This window comes from Triturus cristatus, chromosome 1_2 (assembly GCF_964204655.1).
Source record: "Triturus cristatus chromosome 1_2, aTriCri1.1, whole genome shotgun sequence".
In the NCBI taxonomy this organism is placed as follows: domain Eukaryota; kingdom Metazoa; phylum Chordata; class Amphibia; order Caudata; family Salamandridae; genus Triturus; species Triturus cristatus.
Genome location: NC_140580.1, coordinates 719,094,548 through 719,114,893, shown reverse-complemented (window position 1 = coordinate 719,114,893; position 20,346 = coordinate 719,094,548). Strand labels below are relative to the sequence as shown.

General features: G+C 52.6%; 1 protein-coding gene across 1 annotated transcript in view; it reads right to left on the bottom strand.

The window, feature by feature from the left end:
- The window catches only part of LOC146867899 (reticulocalbin-2-like), a 192,411-nt gene that overhangs the window by 132,261 nt on the left and 39,804 nt on the right, over positions 1-20,346 (bottom strand). Inside the window, exon 3 of the mRNA XM_085608611.1 lies at positions 4,243-4,348. Coding sequence (XP_085464737.1) covers positions 4,243-4,348 — 106 coding nt within the window. The remainder of the gene's footprint in view (positions 1-4,242; positions 4,349-20,346) is intronic.

Below are 20,346 nucleotides of genomic sequence, written 5' to 3'. Positions count from 1 at the left end.
GGGGAATCCCAGATTGGTGCGAATTCCGAATAATACCCTATTTTCATCATCTTCCTCACTGCACTTCAAAGTGTTAAAGCTGTTTTTAACACCTTCAACCTCACTTTTTTAAAGTATTTTTGGGCTCCAAATTTATATAGAAAGGCTGTTGCCCCCCCACTCCTAGGTCATTTCCCTAATAAAACTCCCCAGGTCGAAGAATCAGGCTACCCTATAAGCATTCTGAGGTTTTTAAATTGGAATGCCATGCAGTAAAGATTCAGATCTGGCAGGGCCAACCCACCCTTCTGGAGGCGGCGCCGTAACTTTTTTCAAGCATGCCGTGTTCTCCAGGAGGCCCCAATAAAACTAGTTATTTTCCCTTATTTTATTAATTATTTTCTTGGGGAATTTCTGTGGGATGCAATTGAATAGATATGTCAGCTTTAACAGAATGGACATTTTTACCAAATGTACCCTCCCATAGATGGTTAATGGGAGGTTCTTCCACCTAGATAATGACCGATCAACCTTGTTGGCCACCCTGTTTAGGTTTCGCAACGGGATCTCGTCCATTTTGTTTGCTATGAAAATCCCTAAACACTATATCTCAGCACAATCTCTTCCTCCCCAACTCTCCAAATTCCAGCTCATTACCTCTGTCTTAGAAATATTCACTAAATATCATGATACCGCCCCAAATTCTTTTGTTAACTGCTCCACCCTTGACAGTGTTCGCGTTGGATCTGATGCGTATTTCATCAGATCATCCGCATATAATGCTATTTTACTACGAGAGGGAAGTGAATGAATTGGGATTATCTGTTCTTCTATCCTCAACCGGTGTGCTAATGGTTCGATATATATCGAAAAGGAGGGGGGACAGGGGGCAACCCTGTCTCGTACCTCTAAGGATATCAAAGCTGGATGTCAAGGAGCCATTTAAGAGAATTTTAGCGGTAGGGCGTTCATATAATTTTTTTAATGCTGTTATACAGTCTATGCCAAAGCCCATTGATTCAAGAACGGCCCAGCTAACACGATCAAATACCTTGGCAGCATCGATGATAATTACTGCCAACGGGATCTTACGTGCAATTGCCAAATCAATGGTCCCAATCAGAGATAACGTTAAATCCTGAATTTGTCTTTTCGGGACAAAACCCTTTTGATCTATATCGATTAATTGCGAGGCTACCTTTGCCATGCTCCCTGCTAGAATGCCAGTATAGATCTTGTAATCTACATTTAGCAGGGAGATAGGTCGATATGAGTCTGCTCTCCTCGAGTCCTTTGCGGGTTTTAGAATCAACGCTATTGTGGCTTCGCGCCATGAATTTGGGGTGTGTTCTTCCCCCTTATAAATAGAATTGAACAATAGCTTCATTTCGGAAACTATTTCATCAGCAATTAGTTTTATATACCTCAACCGGCAGTGAGTCCAGACCCGCTGCCTAGCATTCTTTAGATGGGATAGCTGTTCTCTTATTTCTTCCTCAGTCTGGTGTCTTAAAGAAAGAATGTTGGGATGGAAAATGATTAATGTTGGAAGCCAGATTTGGCTACATGTAGAAGTACTGTAGGGAGCCACTGGCTACACTTCACATGAAAGTGGATCAGAATACATTCTCCCCTGGACAGCAAGACCACGGTCTATTAGTTTTGCCCCGGATAAGCTCCACTGGCCTGAGTTGCAGCGATGACAATTAATTCTGAGCCTCACACCTGGAAAAGCCTCACCTTGAAGCTATTGTAGCTAATTATTGTTCTTAGTATAAACTAGACAACAAACACTCCAACCCCTCATTTACTTGATGAGTGGGCTTTTAACAGTCATGCACAGAGGGTATGGTTTCATACTTTGACAAAGCCCTGAATGGAGGATGAAACATTGATCCTTACAGTGGATGACTACAAGACAACCGATTTTTAAGACGGACATTTATCTAAATATAAAAATATATGTTGTTCCTTTCTACATTTGCAGTACTGGTCATTGGAAACTTAGACAAACGGATACGGAGAGATTCAAAGCGAGGCATATTGTTTAGGTTGGGTTTAATTACTATTGAAATGTCATATAGGGTTTTTATTGTTTTCCATCAACTGTATGCTGTTTCCTTAACTTTAAGGATTCTTGGACTCTGCGTAATTATAATGTTGCCTTTCAGTCGTAGCTTTGATGACACTGATCACCAAGGTATTTCTGTTACAATCTTCTGTTGACCTTGGCATCTTCCGGATGCAAGAAATCATGGTGTTTCCCATTGACTGCATTAGTCTTGTTGTCAAAATGTAATTGTTGAAGCGATGTTTTCTCTGAAGGATAGATAAAACTCTCTCCTCCTAAGAACTTTAGAGTCTTGTATGGCTCCTGGAAATTGAACCTTCTTATGGATGATTCAGAGGGGATTTTTGAAATTTCACACATTGCGTGGCAAAGGTATTCTCTGCAGTGCATTAAAGTTTGTTTTTTTGTTCACTCAAAGGTAATTTATCTTGCTGGTTTATCATTCAAGTATTTGATAAAGAAAAAAGTATTTATTCCTGAGAGGTATCTAATCCTGCTAAGCACTTGTACAAGGTTCTAGGGGAAGACTATGAGCTGAGTGACTGGATACTGAACTAGTATGGCTTATCTGTTTATCATTTGTAAAGTGTAAACTTCAAGGCAAGGCCAAATTTCGTTAACCATTGAATACATTAAACATAAATAAAACAACCAGAAAACAAAACTATGATGGATACAAACAAAATATACAAACACCGACTACAAAGATATTTGACAATAATTCCAGTAACCTATTTGAAAAGGTGGTCTTTGCTGGCATTTAGGTCCTCCGCATAGCTTTGAAAAGGTGTACCATCCTGCCTGTGTTCGTTTTTTCTGTAAAGCCTATTTTTTCTCCCCTGTGAGCTTGTCAATCATGCATGCCCACCGAGTTGCTCCATTTCATTAGGTCTGGCTACTGAGACAGCTTTACTTGTCTCACTTGACTATCGTTTTTCCCAAATAAATGATACATAATAAACATACATAAAAGGGCTTCTGGTAAGCAGACTTCATCCATTTGTCTGTCCAAGTATCATTCACATTTGGCTTCCGACCACAAGATCATCCAGCATGATTCAATTGGTCAGAACACTTTGCCCACTGACTCCCTTCACTCTAGAGTAAATGCACTAAGCCTGTACACTGTTCAACATCTACCTAAAAAAACTTTCTTTGTCTTCAGTTGTAAACTGATTGAAAGTGTGCTTTTTAATTACATCAATGTTTGCATTTACTTTAAATGCCAGCTGTGTTTTTGCCTGCACTCCGTTACAATGATTGTTTTAAAGTTTTTAAATGACATTTTAACATAGTACCTGGATGCAATGTGAATGCTTGGTTAGGTGGCGATTTATTTTTGCCTCCCTCAAAATGAATATTGATCATAAAATTCACAGCACAATTGACAGCCTTGCTGTTAAAAAAAACATTTTAAGGATAATAGCTCCATCTGTAAATGTTTTTAAATGTAATGGTTTTATTACAAGCAAAGGGAGGCCACGTTTAGGTGAAGGTACATTTTCTTTTTTTCCTTTTTATTTTTAGAGAACATGCTTTCAGTACACAAGAAACAAATCCCACCAGTTTGTCAAGGCCGGGGGTTGTATCTTGGCTGCAAAATGTACTAGCACCTTCTCTTTTATGAGTATGTCTTCATTTCAACTGTTCGATTTCTGGACCGGATAATATAATTTTGTTTTCTACTGCACAGCACAGACTGAACACTGATATGGTAAATTGTTCTACACTGTGACATACTAAATCCGAGTTCCTAACCACCTCCCCCTCTTGGATAAAGCCTTGACTGTTCTCATAACGACCCTGAGAGAGTGAAGTGACTGGAGACAGTAGTACCCTAGCTATCCAATTGGAGTGCACTAGTGCTCTGGCCCATGGACACCAGTGATAATCAGTAGTACCTAGGTAGAATGCTGCCCAGTATCTATTGCCTTCCTTTGGAGCACAAGAAAAGTCCTTGGAGACCTCAGATTTCTGTCTGCACCTTAGGGACTTCAAATCGTACTACTGGGCACCTGCAACGTTCAGGGTTTTTCTTCCATAAGAAATTGAAAAGATGTCAGAATTTACAGGGGTGCATCTGCAATGAAACTAAGTTGCTCCAGAGATGACTAGCCTTCGACATTGTCCTCAAAACTGCGTATTAAGTGCATTTCAAAATTAATCAAAATATATGAACATTTGAATCCTACCTTCAGTGAGAAATCCATCTCCATCCAAGTCGATTTTTTTGATGACACCTTTAAGTCTTCTTATCTGTTCATCTGGACTAAGTTTTGCAAATTCCTCTGCATCTTCCTTTGTGAAAAAACATACAAATGTAATACTGCAAAAGCACATATTGTCAAGAAATACACATGTTCAAAACAAATGTTTCACAATTGAACTAAGGGGAGTACTGTACCACATTACCGTATAAAACTTTGGAAAGAAAAGTAATGACTGGGGGTACATCTGGAGCCAAAGAAGTCAATGGATGTTTAGTGGAAGGGCTGAAAATACATTTATGCTGTGAAAATTGGCATGTTTGTGCACTAGCAATGGCAGTGGCGGTGCATGATGAGAAGAGGACTCCAGATACGCAGTGATGGATGTTGGATGGTTTCATATTTGACCTCGATGAGAGCAATGGTCAACTGGGCTGGAAACAAAACGGCGCTGGCAGACTATGAGCTCTGCGTTTGCCCTATTAGGAGGTGCACTTTGACCAAGTAGACACCAATGACCCCATGCTGCAAGGCTGCCATCCTTTCCTGCAGACAAGTGCTGCTAGGGCAGAGCTGATGCAGTGGGTTCAAAGACATTTCCACTACCTCGAACGGGATAGCGGTCTCTTTCCCTGTGTGAACTGCAACATAGGTGGTTCCTGGTGAATGGAATAGTAGGTATGCTCCCAAGGAAGCCTCCCAGGCATATATCAAGTTCAGGCACGATCATCGGTCTACATATCTGCGGTCACCCAAGATGTTGTCCTGTTTGCCACCATGCATCCGGCAATCTCAGACATGTTAAAGAGAATTAAAAATCTCTCTGAATCTGGATGCATGCTGCACGATAAAGAAGAAGATACCAAGGGCCGCTCAAGGAGGAATAACGTATGTATAGCAGGGCTACCCAAGAACGCTTTTGGAACTATGGCTGACAGAAATAGTTATTCCAGGAAGCCTTTCACTTTGCTATGGAATGTGCAAATCAGGTACCAGCACAATCCCTCTGGACCTGGTACACCTCCCAGCTAGATTGTGATACAACTTTTTACATTTTGAGGCAGGGATATTACCTTGTAGGTGGCCAGAAGGGTTCACAGGAGATTGAAGTAGGAAATATTCACATTTTCCCAGATTATACGCCAACAGTGCAGTAACTTGTAGTAATTTTCTGATTGTTAAAAAATGCACCTAGACCTTAAATATGGTCTGATATACCTTGTGAAACTCGGGTTGGTAATAAATAATGTGGTTCATTTTATTAAAGCTCGAGATGAGGTTTCGAAATGGACTGAGGATAGGGGAATTTTAGTTGTCCGCCCTTGGACCAATGATGGACAACTTCAGAGAAGCCATGATAAACAATGTATACAATAAGCATTGGCAAGCAGGCCCCTCTAGACAACAGGTAGCCAACGAAAGAGCACGCCACCCAATAAGGCCCCCGATCACCTAATGACTGCAGAAAATATTATGTGATTCTACGAGCAACCAAGAAAGTACTGCATGTGCACGTTTCTTAAGAAAAAGTGATATAGTAAATTGCAGGTTATTTTCTACTGTATTTTGAGGAGGCGGCAGGTTTGCCTATGTTATTATTCAGTGCACTGCTATCTTTGCCCACCTGACTCCAGAAGCACTAAAACTGTTTTTCCATCAATACTCAGTCATGCCACCTTCAATCAATCAATCAAGTGGATTTATATAGTGAGGCTAAACACCCGAGAAGATATTCAGGCGCTTGAGGATCATGATGGTTCAGGTGACTAAGTCAAACACCCATGTCTTAAGTGCTCTTCGGAATTCCAGTAAAGAGATGGAGGCCTGTAGCTGCAGAGGGAGGTTGCTCCAGGTTTTGGCCATGAGGTATGAGGCGTGTCCTTTGTTGTTTTGTGGTTGCGGAAGAGGTAGGCGAGTGAGAGGGAGTCGGAGGTAGTTGTCTAGTAGGGTGGTGGAAATCCAGGTGGTAGTTGATGTAGGCTGGGCTTTGTAGACGTGGATCATCAGCTTAAATTGGCATCTCTGCTGTATAGGCCAGTGGAGTTTTCGGAGCTTGGGGTGATGCGAGTCTGTCTTGGGAGGGTGCAGAGGAGTCACACATATCCTTACCATCTCTGTTTTAGTCAAAAACGCGCTCTGGTTAGCTTTGCCCTACTCACAGGAAAAATCACTAAAGGCCTTTGGGCTGCTACCTGGAGACCTCAATATCTGTGCCCTAAGGACCCAGTAGCACTGGAGGTACCTTCACTACCTGTGCATTACTAACTGAAGATGTGCTGCTGTCTAGATGTTTCATAATAGTCATGTCGACTAGATGTGCCATCAGTGCACATACCCTTTTGACTCAGGGTATTCTCTCTGTCTATGACCTGCTGACCACAGATCTCAATATCTACGTCCTAAGGACCGAGCGGCACTCAAGGTACCCTCACTAGCTGTGCATTACCGACTTTAGATTTTCTCAATGCCCATATGCTTCCGAATTGGGATTCCCTTATTAGTCATGTCTTGTTCACTGGTGCCATCAGTGTACATACCTCGCTCACTCATGGTGCTCTGGCTGCCAATTTACTGCTAACTGGAGGTACCATCACTGAACATATTCTCTGACTAAAGGTGCCATTACTGTACGTACACTGCTGACTTGGGGGCTGTTGCTGCCCATTTACTGACGACTGGAAGTACCATCATTGTACCATCATTGTACACATTCTATTACTGGAGGTGCCCTCCATGTACAAGTGCTGCTGTTGGAAGATGACCTTACTGACTATAAGCGCTGTATTCTGACTGCATGCGCCTTGTTGACTGAAGGAGCCTTTGCTTCCTTTGTTCTGCTGGCAGGAACCCCAATCATTGCCCAAGTGCTACTGACTACTGCCACCCCATGCTCCAGTGCCCAGGCTTTACTGACTCTGGGTTATCTCACCATCCCCTTAGTTCACCTATTGTTGCTAGGGTTCTCACAATCCTCTTTGCCCATCTGCAAGTCCCTTAGCCCATCTGCAAGCCCTGAAAGGGATGTGGGAGGATCCACTTGGCAACCACTATGAGGATTATAGCAAGGATACTGGCAACATGCCATCTGATAGCTAAAGTGAGAACACACCTTCTCACAGCTGTCTGCCTAAAATAATGGTCTCCTTGGTGGACATGCCCAGCAATGGTTTAGTCATCTTCACAGTGTGACCATGCAGCAGAAGCTGCCCCAGTTTCCTGCCCATTGCCCAGAGAACACCTTCTAAACTCATTGATTAACACACATGCCTAGTCAATATGGAATGCTGGGAGGTCCAAGTTGTGGGTCTAATAGGCAGCGTAAGAAGAACAAAAAGCTGCACACTTTCTAAATCTTCCTTGCTTAAAAAGCAGTAACAATTAAGTGGAAGGATAGGGCACCTAACATGTCACCTTAAAGTGGGTCGAGGTGGAGAGTAAATATTTGTGCAGAGAGGAGACCACAGAGGCTTGAGAGAATGCCTGCTAGCTACCAATTGGGCACATTCTACATTATGCTGATAGCCTGATGGAGACAGAGCAGGTATTTAATCATATCAGCCCTGAAGTGAAACAATAACATTTCTTCCCATCTTCTGCCGATATTCCACCGATAGTTAGTAGGGGAGTTCTCAGTGTAAGTAGGCTGAAACAGTTGCTTTATATGTTTCTATACTTGGCCTATGTGCTTGTGCCTGCGCTAGTAATAAATGCAAAAAACACAGTTGATGGACAGAATGCAGAACTATGTCTTACATTCACTCCAGTACAGAGATCTGGGCCTAAATCCATCGTTTTTTTTTGCTCACCATGCCGTTCCAGTTTGAACCCAGCCATATGCAAATCAGTCTTGACCCTGTGCCTCATGGGAACAGTCCAGCCCGAACTGCCAAGCCAGGTCCTCCCTGGACTGGAAACAAGCATCCTATGACCAGTTTTGGGGTTTCACCCCTCTTCAGCCAGGATAGCTTGATTCCAGTGGCATGGAGAGCAGGGGACCGACGTCTGGGCATACCCTTCCCACTCGGGGTGACAAATGCAAAAACAACAGTTGATGGACAGAATGCAGAACAATGTCTTACATTCACACCAGTACAGAGCTCTGGGCCTAAATCCATTGTTTGTTTGCTCACCATGCCGTTCCAGTTTGAACCCAGCCATATGCAAATCAGTCTTGACCCTGTGCCTCATGGGAACAGTCCAGCCCGAACTGCCAATCCAGGTCCTCTCTGGACTGGAAACAAGCATCCTAGGACCGGTTTCGGGGTTTCACCCCTCTTCAGCCAGGATAGCTTGATTCCAGTGGCATGGAAAGCAGGGGACCCACGTCTGGGCATACCCTTCCCACTCAGGGTGACAAATGCAAAAACAACAGTTGATGGACAGAATGTAGAACAATGTCTTACATTTATTCCAGTACAGAGATCGGGCTGGACTGTTCCCATGGGGCACAGGGTCAGACTGATTTGCATATGGCCATGTCTGAATTGGGGTGGTGGAGTGAGCTAAAGAAAGATAATGGATTAAACCCAGATCAGTTGACTGGGGGTGAGTGTTTGATTTGCTCAAACGCTCCATCCATCATCCCCTTTGGTATCGCTTTGTTCGCCCCAAGTTGGCAGGGTATGCCCAGACGTGGGTCCCTTTCTCACTTTGCCACTGGATTCAAGATAGCCTGGCTGATGAGGGTTATGAACCCGAAACCGGTCCCAGGATGCTTTTTTCCGGTCCAGGGAAGACATGGCTTGACAGTTCGGGCTGGACTGTTCTCATGAGGCACAGGGTCAGACTGATTTGCATATGGCCATGTCTGAACTGGGGTGGTGGAGTGAGCTAAAGAATGATAATGGATTAAACCCAGATCAATTGACTGGGGGTGAGTGTTTGATTTGCTCTAACGCTCCGTCCATCATCCCCTTTGGTATCGCTTTGGTTCGCCCCAAGTTGGCAGGGTATGCCCAGACGTGGGTCCCTTGCTCACTTTGCCACTGGATTCAAGATAGCTTGGCTGATGAGGGTTATGAACCCGAAACCGGTCCCAGGATGCTTGTTTCCGGTCCAGGGAAGACATGGCTTGGCAGTTCGGGCTGGACTGTTCCCATGAGGCACAGGGTCAGACTGATTTGCATATGGCCATGTCTGAACTGGGGTGGTGGAGTGAGCTAAAGAATGATAATGGATTAAACCCAGATCAGTTGACTGGGGTTGAAGTTTGATTTGCTCAAACGCTCCGTCCATCATCCCCTTTGGTATCGCTCTGTTCGCCCCAAGTTGGCAGGGTATGCCCAGACGTGGGTCCCTTGCTCACTTTGCAACTGGATTCAAGATAGCCTGGCTGATGAGGGTTACGAACCCGAAACCGGTCCCAGAATGCTTGTTTCCGGTCCAGGGAAGACATGGCTTGGCAGTTTGGGCTGGACTGCTCCCATGAGGCACAGGGTCAGACTGATTTGCATATGGCCATGTCTGAACTGGGGTGGTGGAGTGAGCTAAAGAATGATAATGGATTAAACCCAGATCAGTTGACTGGGGGTGAGTGTTTGATTTGCTAAAACGCTCCGTCCATCATCCCCTTTGGTATCGCTTTGCGCTAGTAACAAGGCTTGTATTTGCTTTCTTCCAAGGGTGACATGTGATGCAGCATTGGAAAAAACAAGACTTAGGCCAATATCTTGGAATTATTTATTTACATACCAAACAAGGGATGATATGCCCTCTGTCGCAAGCTTAACAGTTGTTAATTACATCTCTTGTGAGAGAGGTCTCTTCTGTTTTCTAAATGGACAGCCATAACAATTGAGGTCAAACAGAAGTTCAATAACTTGGTAGCCTAAACCCAACTCCTTGGGCAGATGAAATGGGGGTGGATAGGGGAGCGGACAGAATCTTTCTACAAATATGTTTTTCCTCCATTTGAAGGACGGTGCCATTGGCAATACCCAAAATTTCTGCCCCTTAGATGCCACCGGGACAGATTGGGAAGTGCATATCTGCAGCAATGGGGTGAGTACCCTGCCACCCGGTGACCGTGGGAGACTAAGAAGTGACCCAAGAACCAGCTGCTCTGAAAGTAACCCCAAATAGAGGAAGCGGCTAGTACTTAATAGACGGTTAGAACCAGCTAAAATGCTGGAAAGACGGGTGACCACTGTCAATATTAATAATTCGTATGCATAACAGAACAGGCTAATGCCACGTTTTTATTATCATTGCAAAATTGTTTGATTATAAAATGTATTTCTCAAAATGCCAATATAGATAACTTTAAGAAATAATGGGAGCTACTGCACAGTGTACATAAGTCTACTCTAAGCATGGAATTAGGACATGGGCAAAGTAGTATTCTCTGAAAACTGGGAGAAGACAGGGCTCCCGGTGGGGCACGGCCCACTGGGAGGCAGATACTCTAGAGTGAGTGAAGAGGGGCCCACATAGGTTGAAAGACCACGGATTGACTGGGGAGTTCTTGAGAGAGGCTAGAGCCGGCGGCTCTCTGGGGCCAGAGGCCAGATAGCCTGGCATAAAGGTAGACGTCGCTGTGTCATCACTAGACGGGCAGCGGCGAGCCTTGAGGACTGAACGCTGGATGCTGAACACTGACGAACACTGAGATACTCCCAGTACAGCGAGAGGCCAGGGAGGTAAAGCACCGAAGATGTGGTAGCTTGGCGTGCAGAAGTGGGAAGAGCTCACATGCGATGGAGATCTCCTGGGAGCAGAGACCCTGCCCTGGGCCCAGAGGTGGCTGGCCCACGAGGAGGGGCTGCAGGCAGAAAGCGGCACCTGGTATGGCCCGCCGACCGTAAAGAAGAGTTGAAAACGACCCCTCACCTGACAGGCACGAACAAGGCCCCTGGAGAAGCCAGAAACGAGCAGAAGAGCCTGGCGGCTGCTAGGCAAATGGAACACAAAGGAAACAGGGCGAGGATAGCTTCGATAGCGAACCCCTCCCCTGGCCCGGGAGAGGTGTCACTGTCCCTTGAGGTTGCACCGAGCCTGGAGTGAAACATTTAGGGGTGAGATACTGGTTAGGATGGAATCAGCTGGCCCCACAGCGAGGAGTATCGGGGATTTCTGAAGTGTGCTCCCACTAGCCTAGAGACCCCCTCGGAGAAAAGAAACTCCGAAGGGTGGCCAGACGCGGAGGATTCGTCACGGCTGACATGGTCAGGAATCATGGGCCTAGACTCACACAAACTAATAAACTTGACAAATATACTGTAAGCATGTCATCTTCTGTTTCCCAAGATAGAGTGGATGGGCTGGGCCTGCGTGCCCAACCTGAAGAGGGACCCTCCTTAAGAGAAATAATGACAGCCATTAGAGACCGACGTGACACCTTGGAGCCAAAGCTGGATACTGTGACTATAGACGTAAATCTGATGAGAGCAGATCTCCGTAACATTTCAGATAAAGCTAAAATGACTGAAACTCGGATTGCCGGGCTCCAGTGCACATCTAAGAGGTTGGAAGAGCAGGTACAGACACTGACGAAACAAAATTTAATCCTCGCAGCAAAGGTTGAAGACCAAGAGGGAAGATCACCCAGAAACAACATCAGAGTGTTAGGGGTCCCAGGAGGAGTGGAGGGTCCAAGTGTTGATCTTTTTCTCGAAGACTTAATATTAAACACCTTACGCCCTAAGAAACTATCCAAGTTCTTCTCAATCAAAAGGACCCACAGAGCGCTGGGCCCGAGACAAAAACCAGGAGCACCTCCGCGAACAATCATTTTCAAAGTATTTAATTACAGGGAATCGAGATGCAATCCTGCAGGCGGCACGAACACACAGTGATCTGGTTGTTTCCAGACTACACCCGCCAAGTGCAGAAACAACGGCAGAGTTTTGAAGCAGTTAAAAAAGCATTTAGGGAGAAGGACACTAAATATATGATGATGTATCCAGCTAAATTACGCATAGTTTCTGAAGGCAAGTCCTAGCAATTTACCTCCCCGGAAGAAGCATGGAATTGGGTGGAGGGATGGAGGCCTGTGACTCACAAAGGGAAGAACTCGACAGCTGGAATAGGGCAGGGCCCATCGGGGATGAATCCCTGAACTGGGAGCACACTGAGAGCCAAACTCAAGGGAGTCCAGAGAGGAGCTCAGGGGCATATATTAACCAAGACGCACACCCCCCTATTGTGGAGGATAATGGACCTGGTGCAATTGGACGTAATGGTGGGTATGAACTGGGGGAGTGGAGGGTTGAGTAACTCAAATGCATAATGTAGGCTCGACAAGGGGAGGGTTCTGGAAACAACACCATCTGACCCCTATGGAGAGGTTGTTTATAAGGGATGGATAAGCAATGGTATCCTACAGAAATTGGTTGTGGCGGCAAGCGCAGCTTTTACTATCTTAGTTCAGGCGCGACAATTACTCTGCAGGTTGGGGGAGTGCGGAGTTTTAAGCCCACTCAGGACGGTAGCAGGGAGAGGGAGTTGGGGGGAGTTTTAGGGATGTTGTTCCTAGTGGAATGACAGTATATTTGCAACACAGCGTTGAGAGGAAGTGAGAAGACACGAGAGTCGCTAAAGAGCCCACTGTGCATTAATGTATCTCCGGCCTATCTGGGAAAAAGATGGGGGACATATACCACACAGGGGAGGCTCCTCCAGATTGGCAGAGGAGTGTCGCCCCACTGCTTTCTGACAGTGCGAGAAGCCAAAACATAAAATGGCAAAAACTTTAAGTTATTACCATTTTATGTTTCCTTTGCGGGTGGGCGGGGCTACTCTGCGCTCCAAGCAGGGCAGGGGAGGAGTGGTTTGCCCACTCCTGAGTGCACAAAGACTGTTTGGTCAGCCCTCTCGGGCTGCCAGAAACAGTCATGAGCACTCTGCCCTTCTCCATGCAGGCTGGAGAACATGCCCACCTCACTAGCCCCTGGCTGGGTGCCGTCCCGACAAATCACAACACTGCATTATTTCTGTTGTGACTGGCTTAGGGCAGTGTTCTTCAATCTGTGGGGCGCGCCCCCCAGGGGGGGCGCGCCACCATCCCAGGGGGGGCGCGCACTCCACCCGAAAATCTGATGGCTGATATATGGCCGTAACGGAGGTTTTGAACACAGCGGGATGGCAACCCTCACACCTTCAGCCCTTGATGAGCTGTTAAGAGGTGCTTGAAGGTGACTGAGAGGGAGGGGCTGCAGCTTCAGGCGCAGGGGCATCTATTCAGATGCAAACAGCGCTGAATGCGTCTCTGCAATTTAGAGGGGCCTCACACATTCCCTTTCTGCCCAGGGCCCCAAACATCCTAGAACCGGCCCTGATTACCCCGAGGCAGCATGTGGTTCTCTTCACAGAGCTTAATTACTGTCACTAAATTGTAAGCAAACCTCGGTTCTGCAAACATGCAGTCTATAATTGGAATAAAATAAAGAAATGGCACAATCGCACCCACACTGATTAAACAAATATGGAGGACAATCAGTTAAATCAGTTCTCTTGGGGTATCTCCTTTAAGTACTGTACATCACAGTGGGGGATGGCAAAACTAACATTTTGGAAAGAGAGCCTGTCTTCTCGTTGTCTTGTCCAGGAGGGGGTGAGGAGCCCTACCCCTCCCTGGAATACTTGAAAACTGCATGCCCACCCCTGTGTCCACCCTGGTGGATCCTGTCCCAGTCCTGGAATGGCTCCTGCAGCGAGGGTGAAGTTCTTGATGGGCCTCTTCTCAAAAAGGCTCAGCTCAAACTTAATATGAAAAGGTGGGCGAGTGAGTAAGTGAAGGGATGGGTGGATGGCTGGATGAATTAGTGAAAGGGTGAATGGATGAATAAAAGATTGAATAGATGGAGAATGAGAGAGGATGGATGGATTGATGAGTGAGTGGAAGGAAGGATGAGAGAAAAGGTAAATAGCTGAATGTATGGGTGAAAGGGTAGATGGATGGGTAAAAGGGTGGATGGATGACTGAAAGGATGGATGAGTGAAGGAATGGATGAGTGAAAAGGTGGATGATGAGTGAGGGGGTGGATGGATGAGTGAAATGATGGATGGATTGATGAATTGATAAGTGCAAGGGTGAATGGATGGAAGGATGAGTGAAAGGGTGGATGTAAGGATGGATGAGTAAGTGAAAGGGAGGGTAGATGGACAAAAGGATGAATAGATGAGTGAAGGAGTGAAAGGATAGATGGATGAGAGAAAGGATGGATGAGTGATAGGGTCAATGGATGGATTAATGAGTGGATGAGTAGATGGATGGGTGGGTGGATGGATGGAAGGAAGGATGGCTAAGTGAAAGGGTCGATGGAGAGGGAAAGGGAGGATGGATGGATGACTGAAAGGGTGGATGGGTGTTAGGATGAGTGACTGGGTGGATGGATGAGTAAGTGAAAGGATGGCTGGATGGGTGAAAGGGTAAATGGCTGGATGGATGAGTGAATGGATGGGTAGAAGAGTGAATGGATGAGTGTACAGATTGATAGGGTGAAAGGGTGGATGGATGGATGATGGATGAGTGAAAGGATGGATGAAGGAATGGTTGAGTGAAATGATAGATGGAAGGGTACGTGATGGATAGGTTTGCAAATGGTTGAATATGTTTGGATTTGGCTGGGCTTACTTATATACTATGGCGTGACCTCCTCTGATGTGTCTGTAAAACGTACCTATTGTCCTGAATTTTTGTCCTGAATTTTGACCTCCTGTCCTGAATTTGTGTCCTGAATTTTGACCCTTTGTCCTGAATTTTTACACTCACCGTCGGCAGTAGCAACAATCCATCCACAGATTGACCGTCTCTGTGGTGAAAAACAGGCACACCCGTCACATTAATGTTGGTGGTGTTATTATCAATTTGTCATGTGTAAAACAAAGCATCCTAGTAAAAACAATTTGCACATATTTTATCTTGGAACATTTTGTTTGTTTTGAGCTGTGTAATAAGCCTGTCATTAACCACACCCACTCACAAACCTACAGTTCACTAAACTCCAATTGCGTTGAACAGTATTTGCCGGATATGGCCCGGGATATGCGGGTGGCAGTCAATTATGTAGTGTACAAGATTCCAGAAATTTCTGTCAGGTGGTGGGGGGGCCCGACATTTCAAAAAATTCAGTTGGGGGGCTCAACCTACAAAAGTTTGAAGAATTCTGGCTTAGGGGATGGAACCTAGCCGTCTGCTTCCTGCTCCTGTCGGAGACAGGAGAGCAGGAGGAGAAAAGACGTGGGACCCGGCAGAAAGGTAAGTTTTAATTACCATTATTATTATTATTTTTTTTAGGTATGGACCCCCCTTCCCTGCGTGCCCCCCACCCTGCGTGAACCCCCCCACCTCTCCCTGTGCGACCCCAAACCTCTCCCAGCTCGACCCCCCCGACCTCACCTCTCCCCGCGCGACCCCCTCGCCTCTCCCCGTGCGACCCCCCCCACCACCTCTCCCCGCGCGACCCCCTCGCCTCTCCCCGTGCGACCCCCCCACCGCCTCTCCCCACGCGATATCCCCCCCCCCTCGCCTCTGCCCGCGCGATCTCCCCCCCCTCACCTCTGCCCGCGCGACCCCCCCCTCTCTCTCACCTCTGCCCGCGCGACCCCCCCCTCTCTCTCTCACCTCTTCCCGCGCGACCCCCCCCTCTCTCTCTCACCTCTTCCCGCGCGACCCCCCCCTCCCTCACCTCTCCCCCGCGACCCCCCCTGCCTCACCTCTGCCCGCGAGACCCCCCCCTGCCTCACCTCTGCCCGCGAGACCCCCCCTGCCTCACCTCTCCCAGCGTGACACCCCCCCTCACCTCTGCCTGCGTGACACCCCCCTCACCTCTGCCCGCGTGACACCCCCCTCACCTCTGCCCGCGCGACCCCCCCTCACCTCTGCCCGCGCGACCCCCCCCCCTCACCTCTGCCCGGACCCCTCACCTCTGCCCGCGCGACCCCCCCCTCACCTCTGCCCGCGCGACCCCCCCCCTCACCTCTGCCCGCGCGACCCCCCCCCTCACCTCTGCCCGCGCGACCCCCCCCCTCACCTCTGCCCGCGCGACCCCCCCCTCACCTCTGCCCGCGCGACCCCCCCCTCACCTCTGCCCGCGCGACCCCCCCCCTCACCTCTGCCCGCGCGACCCCCCCCCTCACCTCTGCCCGCGCGACCCCCCCCTCACCTCTGCCCGCGCGACCCCCCCCTCACCTCTGCCCGCGCGACCCCCCCCTCACCTCTGCCCGCGCGACCCCCCCCCTCACCTCTGCCCGCGCGACCCCCCCCTCACCTCTGCCCGCGCGACCCCCCCCCTCACCTCTGCCCGCGCGACCCCCCCCCCCACCTCTGCCCGCACGACCCCCCCTCACCTCTGCCCGCACGACCCCCCCCCTCACCTCTGCCCGCGCGACCCCACCCCCTCACCTCTGCCCGCGCGACCCCCTCACCTCTGCCCGCGCGACCCCCTCACCTCTGCCCGCGCGACCCCACCCCCTCACCTCTGCCCGCGCGACCCCCCCCTCACCTCTGCACGCGCGACCCCCCCCCTCACCTCTGCACGCGCGACCCTCACCTCTGCACGCGCGACCCTCACCTCTGCACGCGCGACCCCCCCCCTCACCTCTGCACGCGCGACCCCCCCCCTCACCTCTGCACGCGCGACCCCCCCCCCCCTCACCTCTGCCCGCGCGACCCCCCCCCTCACCTCTGCCCGCGCGACCCCCCCCCTCACCTCTGCCCGCGCGACCCCCCCCCCCTCACCTCTGCCTGCGCGACCCCCCCCCTCACCTCTCCCCGCGCGACCCCCCCCTCACCTCTCCCCGCGCGACCCAACCCTCCCCCCCCACCTCTCCCCGCGCGACCCAACCCTCCCCCCCACGCGACCCAACCCTCCCCCCCCACGCGACCCAACCCTCCCCCCAACCTCTCCCCACGTGACCCAACCTCTCCCCGCGCAACCCAACCCTCCCCCCCACCTCTCCCCACGCAACCCAACCCAACCCTCCCCCCCACCTCTCCCCACGCAACCCAACCCTCCCCCCCACCTCTCCCCGCGCGACCCAACCCCCCCCCACCTCTCCCCGCGCGACCCAACCCTCCCCCCCACCTCTCCCCGCGCGACCCAACCCTCCCCCCCACCTCTCCCCCGTGCGACCCAACCCTCCCCCCCACCTCTCCCCCGCGCGACCCAACCCTCCCCCCCCCACCTCTCCCCCACATGACCCAACCCTCTCCCCCACACGACCCAACCCTCCCCCCCACCTCTCCCCACACGACCCAACCCTCCCCCCCACCTCTCCCCGCGCGACCCAACCCTCACCCCCACACGACCCAACCCTCTCCCCGCACGACCCAACCCTCTCCCCGCACGACCCAACCCTCTCCCCGCACGACCCAACCCTCTCCCCGCACGACCCAACCCTCTCCCCGCACGACCCAACCCTCTCCCCGCACGACCCAACCCTCTCCCCGCACGACCCAACCCTCTCCCCGCACGACCCAACCCTCTCCCCACGCGACCCAACCCTCCCTCCACCTCTCCCCACGCGACCCAACCCTCCCTCCACCTCTCCCCACGCGACCCAACCCTCCCTCCACCTCTCCCCACACGACCCAACCCTCCCCCCACACAACCCAACCCTCCCCCCACACGACCCAACCCTCCCCACTCTCCCCGCGCAACACAACCCTCCCCCCGCACAACCCAACCCTCCCCCACCTCTCCCCGCACAACCAGACCCACCACCACCACCTCTCCCCGCACGACCTGACCCTCCCCACCTCTCGCAACCCACCCCTCACCCTGCGTGACCTCCTCCCACATGACCCAACCCACCTCTTTCCACGTGACCCAACCCCTACCTCCCCCCGCCCGACACACCCCTACCTCCCCCACCCGACCCTCCCCCCGCACAACCTGACCCACCTCTGTCCACATGACCCCACCTCTGCCCACATGACCCAACCTCTGCCCACATGACCCAACCTCCCCCCACACGACCCGACCCGAACCACACCTCACCTCACCCCAGCCCCACGTGACGTGACCCAACCCTCACCCCGCGCAACGTAACCCTCACCTCACCCCGCACGACCCACACCCCACGCGACCCACACCTCACCTCTCCCCTGCGCGACCCACACCTCACCTCTCCCCTGCGCGACCCACGACCCACACCTCACCTCCGCGCGACCCACGACCCACACCTCACCTCCGCGCGACCCACACCTCACCTCCGCGCGACCCACCCCTCACCTCCGCGCGACCCACCCCTCACCTCCGCGCGACCCACCCCTCACCTCCGCGCGACCCACCCCTCACCTCCGCGCGACCCACCCCTCCCCTCCGCGCGACCCACCCCTCACCTCCGCGCGACCCACCCCTCACCTCCGCGCGACCCACCCCTCACCTCCGCGCGACCCACCCCTCACCTCCGCGCGACCCACCCCTCACCTCCGCGCGACCCACCCCACACCTCCGCGCGACCCACCCCACACCTCCGCGCGACCCACCCCACACCTCACCTCACCTCCGCGCGACCCACCCCACACCTCACCTCACCTCCGCGCGACCCACCCCACACCTCACCTCCGCGCGACCCACACCTCACCTCCGCGCGACCCACCCCACACCTCACCTCCGCGCGACCCACCCCACACCTCACCTCCGCGCGACCCACCCCTCACCTCCGCGCGACCCACACCTCACCTCCGCGCGACCCACACCTCACCTCCGCGCGACCCACACCTCACCTCCGCGCGACCCACCCCTCACCTCCGCGCGACCCACCCCTCACCTCCGCGCGACCCACCCCACACCTCACCTCCGTGCGACCCACACCTCACCTCCGCGCGACCCACACCTCACCTCCGCGCGACCCACACCTCACCTCCGCGCGACCCACACCTCACCTCTCACCTCCGCGCGACCCACACCTCACCTCCGCGCGACCCACACCTCACCTCCGCGCGACCCACACCTCACCTCTGCCCGCGCGACCCCCCCCTCACCTCTGCCCGCGCGACCCCCCCCTCACCTCTGCCCGCGTGACCCCCCCCTCACCTCTGCCCGCGCGACCCCCCCCTCACCTCTGCCCGCGCGACCCCCCCCCTCACCTCTGCCCGCGCGACCCCCCCCTCACCTCTGCCCGCGCGACCCCCCCCTCACCTCTGCCCGCGCGACCCCCCCCCTCACCTCTGCCCGCGCGACCCCCCCCCCCACCTCTGCCCGCGCGACCCCCCCCTCACCTCTGCCCGCGCGACCCCCCCCCCTCACCTCTGCCCGCGCGACCCCCCCCTCACCTCTGCCCGCGCGACCCCCCCCCCTCACCTCTGCCCGCGCGACCCCCCCCTCACCTCTGCCCGCGCGACCCCACCCCCTCACCTCTGCCCGCGCGACCCCACCCCCTCACCTCTGCCCGCGCGACCCCACCCCCTCACCTCTGCCCGCGCGACCCCCCCTCACCTCTGCACGCGCGACCCCCCCTCACCTCTGCACGCGCGACCCCCCCCTCACCTCTGCACGCGCGACCCTCACCTCTGCACGCGCGACCCCCCCCCTCACCTCTGCCCGCGCGACCCCCCCCCTCACCTCTGCCCGCGCGACCCCCCCCCTCACCTCTGCCCGCGCGACCCCCCCCCCCTCACCTCTGCCCGCGCGACCCCCCCCTCACCTCTGCCCGCGCGACCCCCCCCGCACCTCTCCCCGCGCGACCCAACCCTCCCCCCCACCTCTCCCCGCGCGACCCAACCCTCCCCCCCACGCGACCCAACCCTCCCCCCCCACGCGACCCAACCCTCCCCCCAACCTCTCCCCACGTGACCCAACCTCTCCCCGCGCAACCCAACCCTCCCCCCCACCTCTCCCCACGCAACCCAACCCTCCCCCCCACCTCTCCCCACGCAACCCAACCCTCCCGCGCGACCCAACCCCCCCCCACCTCTCCCCGCGCGACCCAAGCCTCCCCCCCACCTCTCCCCGCGCAACCCAACCCTCCCCCCCACCTCTCCCCCATGCGACCCAACCCTCCCCCCCACCTCTCCCCCGCGCGACCCAACCCTCCCCGCGCGACCCAACCCTCCCCCCCACCTCTCCCCCACACGACCCAACCCTCTCCCCCACACGACCCAACCCTCCCCCCCCACCTCTCCCCACACGACCCAACCCTCCC